Genomic DNA, 9,810 nt, shown 5'->3' with positions numbered 1-9,810 from the left:
ATAAAACTCTCATATCTTTCAACATAACTATTTGATCCATTTAAAACAATTTAAACATATTTAAGACAATTATAATAGTATACTTACAAATTTTAACTTATAAATGTGCTAGAAAATTCAAATAATATTTAAAAATATAAAAAATATATATTTTTTAAAATCTAAATCCACTAAGTACATCTTTTACTTTTAAAAGCCTTAAAATTCAATATACCTCCAAATTAAATGAAACCAAATCCTCAAAAAAAATTCAGTGGTTTGATTTCAAACTTTGTGCTTTGATCAACCAAAGAATTCTAAAATTGTTGTAGGTGCACAATTTTGTGCCTCGAGGTCTGATTTTGATTCTAATTCACAATCAATCCTCTCTAAGTATCAATTCTTGATATTTTGACATAATTTTTGCTAATATCTATTCTTAATTCTTTTTTAAAGATATTTATATGATTTAATTTCTTAATATACTTACTTTTACTTTATTTATAGCCTTATAAAATAAATAGAAGTCTTTTTTATAGAAAGATAATATTAATATTAAAAAATTTTACTATCTTCTTATTATTTATCTATATTTTGCTATTATATCTTTCTAATAAGCTTTACTATAATAAAATTCATATTTTTATCTTTTACCATATATTTGTGTTATTACACAATAATATACGACATGTGATTAATTTATTGGCTAAGTTTTTAACCTAGTAATCAACTATAAATATATCTTAAGTTAAATTTGTATTTATAAGGTTCCTAAGAAGCTTTTCCATAAGATATTATCTAATATATTTAGATTAAACTTCTAACTAATACTTTTTGCCAGGGAGACAAAGTATACTTCAATGAGAATCGATACACACTTTGCATGAGAAATTTACAAGCTTTAGAAATCTGGGAATGAAATCCCATCAATGAATCTTTGCAGTGTACTTTTGACACGCTCGAGTGATTTTTCAATCAGGCAGAATCTGTGGTTTACCCCTCAACCGAGCAAGAGATTCTCAGTGCCGTTGCTGCTGCCGTGAGAGGCAACCAAAAGATAAAAGTATCCACCAGGTATGGACACAGCATAACGAAAATTGCTTGTCCAGGAACATCGTCAGGCGTGATCTTAAGTTCCAAAAATTACACTTCCATTGTGAATATTGACACAGAGAGTGGCACAGTAACAGCACAAGGTGGGATTCAGTTGCGGACACTGGTGGACCAAATTTCCACCCGGGGCCTTGCACTTCCCGTTGCGCCGTACTGGGATGGTGTAACATTGGCTGGATTACTTAGTACTGGTGCACACGGGAGTTCGCTCTTTGGCAAAGGCGGTGCAGTCCACGAGTATGTGATTGGTATGCGCGTCGTCACACCTGCGAGTCCAGCTGAAGGATATGCTACTGTCCGAGTTCTGGGTAGTCAGGATCCAGATCTAAACGCTGCCAAGGTGTCCCTAGGAGTGCTTGGTGTCATTTCCACTGTCACATTACAGCTTCAACCCATGTTCAAAAGAAATCTGACACTACGAATTGTGAAAGGCGACGTTGGGTCTGAGGACGAAACACTTCGGATTGCTAAAGAAGTGGAGTTTGGAGATGTCATATGGTACCCCTCGCTGGGTCAAGTTGTTTACAGATACGACTACCGCGCCTCACTAGTCGCTCCAGGAGAAGGCATCAACAACTTCATTGGATTTCAGCCCATACCACAGGCTGTGATAGCGAGCACAAGAGTTGCTGGTAAGCGGCCTTCTGAAGTAAACGTACGAGTTAAAATTAGAAGTTTAAAGCTTAATGTGTCTGCAGTGTGTGGTGAAAATGCTGATAAGTTCCAACGTAGTTACAAATTTAGGAAATAGTGGACTTGTCTGAATTGATGTTCGATGTCGAGCAGAGGAAGCAGCCGAATCAGCCCGAAACCGGCAGCTCAAGTGCGATCTTGCGTTCACACTTGTAACTGCAGAGCAAGCAATCGGCTATGGGTACAAGAAGAACGGCTTGATATTTTCTGGCTTCCCAGTCATTGGTAGACAAATCCTCATTCAGGCTGCTGGCGGATGTCAAAGGAGTGATTTGCCGGGCTTCTACTGCCCATGGGACCTGCGATCAGGAGGCAGCGTCTTCTTTGAATCATCCGCTGCGCTTCCACTACGAAACTTGAAGTCTTTTCTCCGCGACATCAGAGATCTGCAAGCAACAGTTCCATTGAGCCTCTGCGATCTTGATCTGTACACTGGGATATTGATTCGATTCGTCCGTAAGACTGATGCCTATCTTGGCTCTGGCCAGGAGGATGTAGCCATGCTTGACTTTACGTGGTCCCGTGGCAACGATGCAACAACACCAAGGCTGGACATGGACATATTTCAGGAACTTGAGCAGCTTGTGTTCGACAAATACGGCGCATGGCCGCATTGGGGAAAGAACCGCAACTACGTCTTTGAGGGTGCTGGAGAGGAATATGCGAACCTGACCAAGTTCCTTGATACAAAGAACCGTTTCGATCCTCAAGGCTTCTTCTCCAGCGAATGGTCCGATACTGTTCTAGGAATAAACAAGACCGGCGCGCCAGGAGAAGCAACGTATGCTCCATTCTGTGCCATGGAGGGGCTCTGTAGATGCCAGACGGACGAGCATTGTGCACCAGAGAAGAACACTTTCTGCCGCCCAGGGCGAATCTATCCTGCGGCAAGGGTCTGTCGCACGGAGTAAAGAAATCCTGTCCTGATCACGTTGCTCCGTTTCGATCTCCTCTAAGGGAATTGCGTCGGTGATTGTGATTAACTGTCATACCGTTTAATCCATGAAAGTACAAGTTCAGATTGATTCCAGCATACGATCCACATCTTTCGGTCCATGCGGTTCGAGATGCTCATGCAAGATACATGTCTAAGTTAAGAATTATTTTTAGCAAAGATCAGTAAAAAAAAGGTTAAATTAATATGCAAAGAGGATATTTTTCAAAATAGGATCAAAATTAGATGTTTAGGCACAAAAATGGGCATCCACAAAAAACATACATATATATATAGAAAAATATAGAAGGATTTTACAAATATTAGATGTATATATATATATATATATATATATATATTAGATTTGCAATATCTTTATGAGAACTAATAAAATTTAAGATTTTTATTTTAATGATACTATTTTAATCATTAAATTAGTATCTATAAGAATGAACTTGTAGAACTTCTATACAAGTATAGAAAATTCACAACTTATAGATTTATCTCAATTATCATTTAGAAAACTACTAGATAGAGTACTTAGATTATCTCAACTTGGATGACATTACTATTATGATGAAGATCTCATAGAAAGACATGTTTTTTTCTTGAATAGATGGCAAGCTACAACATGTTTGATACCAAAATCTTAGAAGACACTCCCAATATTTAGTGATATTGTTAAATTTGGATACTATATTTGATGGAATGTAAACTATGTTGTTTAAAAGTAACAATGAAAGCCTCAATAATAATAAAATAATTAGATGAACTTCTTACTTTATTATAAGACATTATTAATGGTTGAAAGGACTTATAAACCACCTTTGTACAAAATAAAGAATATAGCTTATTACGAATACTATATAATGGATTTTAGATTTTATTAATTTATTGAGTAATTTCACAATTTCTTGTGAAACTTTTTGACTAAAAAGTGAGATAATCTCACAAATATCTTTAAGTAAAGATTTATTTAATTAGATAATCAAAATTAGGTAGAAATAAGTAAAATAGATTTAATTGCTAATATCTTATTGCAAAGCTTTTAAAAGCCTTGTAAATTTTATAAGTGTTTATAGGTAATTGGTAGATTAAAAATTTAGCCAAGAAGTTAGCCACATATTGTTTATTTCTCTTTCTTGTATTATAAGTTGGTTACATGGCATACATGTCAAAAAATTGCCTTGTAAGTTAGACATGTGTCATGTAGTCTTTAGAACATAGCTCTTTAGATAGATAGTATATATAGAGATAAGAGTGAGACTTTTTTAAAATCTTGTGAATGCCTTTCTTGCTTCTAATCTAATTTTAAGAATCTTTGGTTTTTTTTTATCTTTAATAATAGCCGTTCCAATTTTATCTTGAATATATATATATATATATATATATATATTTGTCATTTCTCATTGAAATATGTTTTGTTTATTTAATTATATCTTTTGACTTCCTGTTCTTCACACTCTATATATTAGTTTTTTTTAAAAAAAAATTAATCTTGTTCTTAACTAGAAAATAAAAATCATAGAAAAATTTTAAATAAAATCAACAATAAATAATAATATAATCTTAAAGCTAATATTTATTTAAGAATTGGTTTGGATTTTTTTAGGATTTAATATGATTCTTTCAAGAATATTTTAATAATATTTTAGGATTTATTTTGGAATTTAATTTGAAATTATTTAAGAGTTGATTAGAATTTTATAGGCTTTTCTAGATTTTTTAGAATGTATTTAGGATTTTTTGGCATTTATTTTAGGTTTTTTTAGGATTTTATTGAAACTTGTTGAGGATTTTATTTGGGTAGTTTATGATTGTTTGGATCTGAAATCTAGAGTTGATAGGGTTTAAAATTGATTGAGTCTAGGATTTCTAATAAGATTAAGATAGTCAAGACAAGTGTTTTTATATACCACATTTATTTTTTGGATTATAAGAAGAATTTAAAAGATTAAATAAAACTCTTCTACAACTAAATACTTGACATATTTTTAAACTAGGATTCATATTACACAACAATTATACACAAAATAAAAGACAAATTTCAATTACTTATTAGGAAATAAAAATATGAAACAATACATTTAATAGAAATCATTGATTGCATGCTAAGAAATATTAGGTCTTTCAAATCTTGTAGAGGTAGTACAATTTTTTCAATATCTTTATCAAATGTACCTTTTTGACTAAGCATTGTAGCAATGTGCTTCATATTGTTTAATCTACATTATTAGAGAAATGAATATTCTTAAATTATAGATTTAAAAAATTTTAAAATTAGTTGTGATACAAAATATGCACATCTTATACTGAAAATGGAATTTCAGAGACAACATAAATATATGTTTTTATTTTTTGCAAATTGCTACTTTGTATTCTTTGCAAAAGCTAAATATTGTAGAAATTCTACTAAAACATAAAATTATTGTCTATCATTCAAACAAAGTTATAAAATTCATATACAAATGATATATTGGCTACCTTGCACTATAATAATTTATATATATAAAATCGTTAGATATTAAAATTTTGATTAACTTCCATAAAATTTTCAATGATCCAGGCATCTAAGATAACAGCAATAAAAATGTTTAACACTTTTAAGCAACCATATCATGTCTACAAATTAACTTTGTAAAATCTAACATTTTAAACAATATAAAATTGAATAAAAAAAAATTTAATTGACTAGCACAACAAACAGACAAAAATAAAATAAAATAGGTCATGAATATTAAAATAAAAATGTATCACATGAAGCCAATTTTCTATAAAAACACGTCATTCATTAAGCATAGCTAGTAAAGTATCCCCATTGCAGGATAATACAGAAAGAAGGAAATGTGAAAAGCTTTTCTGTCCTGCTCAGTTGGTTGCAACGCAGTCACAATATGACAATTGTTTCCACAGAACAAAATCTAGTCTGTAGAGGTCGAAGGGTACATCCCATGAGGATGGCAGCCCTTTTCGAAGACGGATCCTCATAGAATCCTGATACTTCATTAACCATCTAAATGCAACTTGCGCATCTATGTACAATATACACGATCTATGAGAAAATACTTGTTGTTAGTCTTTAACGATTACCAAGTCCTTAATCCGCTATCAAATTAAACCAAGCATATATTGAGCTTCGAGACTCTCTGGCGAGGCACTACTGATGTATAGCTTTGAGTCTTGCATTGTTCAAGAGCAGGCTACTGCAGCATTCAAACATTTATACAAAAGCAGCTCTTCCATCAGTATTCTGCGACGCGCTTCTTCTTTGCACCAAACTTCCATCTTTTAGATTCAAGTAATTCCTTGAAGTGAAGTAGAACATCTTTCAGTAACACTCGCTGGTTCTTACGAAAGTCCCAAGCTACCTCCACCACAAACCGACCACTAGCGTTGTATTCCTCCATCTCCATGACTGCAGTTGTCACGGTTTGCAAAACCTCCATCCCCAATTTCATTTTCAGCTCCTTCAGGAATTCATCATTCTTATTTATGACTCGCTGCACAGTTCGAAAGCCGCCGCCAATCGTTTTCAACTTCCCCTTCTCAGACCATTCAAAACAATGCAATTTAACATGCTTAGGCGTTCAACTCGAGCATAAAATTACTCATCCGGAACTTGCAACCTCACCTTCCAGTTGTCCCCTCCAACGTCCACCGTCGTAAATGGGTGATACTTCGGATCCTTCAACCGTTGTTCCCATTCAGATATCATTTTTGACGCCGCCACTTGATAACCGTCAGGATGGTTTTTCTTCTTGCAAGCAGCAATCCATGGTGCTTTTTTGATTGATCCCGCGTACTTGATGCCGACAGTATTCTCGTCTCCATACGTTTTCAACAACTGGTGAGTGAATTTAGGGTTAGAGATACGAAAGGCTGATACGTCATTCACGCCAGAAGAGGAGTCCGATTCTGAACTAAGAGAAACTCACGTCCAGGGCGACTTTTCTTGCCTCCTCGAGTTCTTCATTCGCTGTTCGCTCTTTCGTGGACAGCGCATTGACCATGACTTGATTCATCTCCAGCTCAGCTTCAAGCTCGGCAATCTTGTCCTTGTTCGATTCTTCCGATTTTTCCATTTCCAGCAATCCCTTGACTTGATGCTTCTCCAGCTCAAGCAGTTGCTTCTGCATCAGCTCCATTTTCTTCTTCTGAACGGCAAGCTCCAGCTCCATGTTCTCGCCCTACATGAGCCACAGCTTCAACAGTTTACGCCTCGTTCTCATGTATGTCTCCTTGGCACAGTGAGCTGGCTGAGCACTTAACAATGGAAACTTAATCGGATCTAGGATAGAAAACCTCGTGTTTTTGGATTAGCTCTTTCTGTTCCACCGTTTGCTTGCACCGCATTGCTGCATGCAATTCCGCCTTCTTGCTGGCCTCCTTTAGCAGTCTTTGTGCCTGCCGAATGAATCTTCATGATTTAAAGACCAGCTTGCAGAGCCAAAGTTCACTGTTAATCCTATCCTGACTGTGAAGACAATGCAACTTCGGTTAGATGTTTTTAATCCTCTAACCGCTGTTACCATCAAACCGTCAAGGATAGATGCGATTTTACATTTTCCATTTCCTTCTCGAATTGAAGTTGCACAGCTTCTTTGCTGAGCCTCAGTTTCGTCTCGGTATCTCTCATCTGCTCGCAGCGGCTCTCAAGCGTCCGCAACTTGTTTGTGAGCGCCACTTGGCGTGACATGACTATCTCATTGTGGGCTGCTTCCTTTTTATGCGCTTTTAAGATCATTTCTTCCAGATCTGCAGTAAATCTCAGGACGATCATTCCGTTCTTGAAGTAATATGCAGACTAATCTGAGATATAACACAAATTGATTGCCAACTACCTCGTTTGTGCTGTGCTTCCATGTTCCTCTTCTCCTCCTCGGCCTTCAAACGCAAAGCTTCGACGTCAGCTACCATATTCTGCAGCGTCACGAACTGGGTGTGCGAAGCTGCCACCATATCGTTCTTTTTGTCGACGATCTTCACCAAATCCTCGACAATCTGCTTGTTCAATCTCTCATTTTCTTGTACCATATCTTTGACAGTCTTCACGTCGCAGTAATTCTTGATATGCTTCGCCAAGCGACCCAAATTGGATTCCAAATCCTGCGCAAGGACCGTGCACATCCCGCCCAGCGATCAGCAATCGAACCTGGTGGTTCCCATACTGCACTTTACTAATTCATTTATTCGTTGAATTCTTTATGATGGCTTGAGCCTAATAATCAAACCTGGAATCAAGAATAATCCTCACCTTTTCAGCTGCTTGCCAACCATACAAATCCCGATTCGCGGAGCGCGCTTCTTCCCACCACGCTTTTCGTCCACGATTAGTGGCAGCGAAGCTGTGTTCAAATGCTTGGGCATCCTCCAGACCACGAATGTCGCTCCGGAACGTCAGAAGCGCCGTCCCCTGGTGCCCCCGGAAGTCATGAAAGACATCCACCCTCTCGGGCTTGTACTCCTAACCCGATTTACCACACGACATTCCCAGAACAGGTGAAAGTTAATTGTGCCCCAGATAACGGAAACCAACAAAACCCCTCAAACACACAAGCTCGGTTGGATTGCGTTCGCCACCTTGAATTTTTCCTTGATTTCGGCTGGCCCAGGTGCTAGTCTAAACCCATTCTCGTTGGTTCTGCTGTTGTCAATGTTGACAAGAATTCCCATCCACGGAGCAAGGAGTCTAGTTGCCCTGCCCTTTCGTTTCGGAACAACTTGATCCAGGTACAAGATTCTTTCTGCTTGTGGAATCATTGGCCTATCACCCAATTCTGCGAGCAGGTATTTCATTACAGCTCGATGACCGCCAGCTTTCACCGGCCCTTTCTTGCCTGTCGCTACGCCTGTGGCATGAGCGAGGAGTTCCCGGTACTTGTAGCTCTGTTTTTTCCTGCCAGGAGAAAGCGGGCACCTGTACGTGTTGTCACCATTCTTCACAACAATCGTCTTGTTTCGAAGTCCTTCCCATACAATTTCCTCATACAACTCCGTATCTTCGCTATCGGAGTCGCTGTGGTCATCACCGTCGGAATCGGACTCGTCCCAAAGCATGGCTGCCACGAGATGACAACAGCCCTGCACGCAACTCAGAAACCCTGGTTTGATAAAGCAAACTATCTTAGGGGACTGGAATCAAAACCTTCTCATGCAGGTGAAGCAAGCAGTTCAAGTAGACGCAGAGAGTACAGTAGCCGAGTGTTCATACTCTTAGTTCCTCCGCCGCAAGTCTTTTTCAGCAACCGCAGCGTGAATTTCCTCTCTGTTACGCTCTCAACACCAAATTCCGATTCTCACAAAACGTGCAAAACAAGACAAACTCCAAACGCAGCACAAGCCAATAAGCTCCCCAATGTAGAGCACACTTGTCTCATATTTTCGGCTGCGGGAGAAGGGGCAGGATGTGAAAATTCCTGTCCGCGAGTGCCCATCACGGCGGGTCACAATCGGACATGACATTGAGCGCCACCTCGTGCGCCGACAATCCACGATCCGGTGAGCCTGTCCCGTCAGAGAGGGGCTTGAATGATGCCCTTCTGCACGCCGGCGCTGCTCATGACGCGATGGATCGCTCAGTGCTAATAAGCCCCACTATCACTCATCCACTCATGAGGTAGTAAATGCTCTTGAATGAAACGTTTTGCAAGCCCCTTGCTTGTGAAAGTTATTCTCACAGTATCAAAATCTAAAATATTAAATAACACTTATTTAAAATGTCTTTGTCCATTTTTTTAAATTGTTTTAACATATTTAGAGTAATCTATAATTTTTCATGGATAATAAAATAAGTGATAATATTAATAAATTTAAATACTAAGTAATTTTTATCAACAGATTACCATTAACATATTTTCATCATGCAACTAATATTGCACATCAAATTGAGACTTGATAATACAAAGATAGGTTAGACTACATTTTTAATGTTTACATCACTTATCATAACACTTCATGAACTATTCTAACTTACAAATTTTATTTGCTTTATATGAGCACTTATAATGGCCTATTAGTTGGTTTCTTTTCAAATGGTTTCTTTTCAAATCACATGTAATTGATATTAATTGTATAAGTTTAGTCCATAAAAG

General features: G+C 37.3%; 2 protein-coding genes across 3 annotated transcripts; one reads left to right on the top strand and one right to left on the bottom strand.

The window, feature by feature from the left end:
* Nucleotides 1-952: 952 nt before the first annotated feature.
* Nucleotides 953-2,969, top strand: LOC112274181 (L-gulonolactone oxidase 3; the record flags this gene model as incomplete). Its single annotated transcript, XM_024503420.3, has 2 exons — nucleotides 953-1,724; nucleotides 1,879-2,969. Coding segments are annotated over 2 exons (1,590 nt in total), but the record flags the coding sequence as incomplete, so codon positions are not given.
* Nucleotides 2,970-5,486: 2,517 nt separating this feature from the next.
* Nucleotides 5,487-9,266, bottom strand: LOC112274062 (factor of DNA methylation 2). 2 transcript variants are annotated; one of them, XM_024503216.3, is made up of 9 exons: nucleotides 8,931-9,266; nucleotides 8,300-8,778; nucleotides 7,974-8,183; nucleotides 7,561-7,825; nucleotides 7,281-7,474; nucleotides 7,022-7,123; nucleotides 6,655-6,906; nucleotides 6,351-6,563; nucleotides 5,487-6,219 (listed from the first exon to the last, which is right to left on the bottom strand). In XM_024503216.3, the coding sequence occupies exons 2-9, from the start codon at nucleotides 8,774-8,776 to the stop codon at nucleotides 5,962-5,964; spliced, it is 1,971 nt and encodes a 656-aa protein (XP_024358984.1). In that variant the 5' UTR covers nucleotides 8,777-8,778; nucleotides 8,931-9,266; the 3' UTR covers nucleotides 5,487-5,961. The 2 variants fall into 2 exon arrangements, with proteins under 2 accessions (XP_024358984.1, XP_024358983.1); XM_024503215.3 differs by having other exon boundaries at nucleotides 8,300-8,800; nucleotides 8,931-9,265.
* Between the last annotated feature and the right edge of the window lie 544 nt (nucleotides 9,267-9,810).

The sequence above is a fragment of the Physcomitrium patens genome, chromosome 21 (genome assembly GCF_059467195.1).
Source record: "Physcomitrium patens ecotype Gransden chromosome 21, ASM5946719v1, whole genome shotgun sequence".
NCBI lineage: Eukaryota > Viridiplantae > Streptophyta > Bryopsida > Funariales > Funariaceae > Physcomitrium > Physcomitrium patens.
The sequence above is the reverse complement of the archived record's forward strand: the minus strand, read 5'-3'. Positions and strand labels throughout refer to the sequence as shown.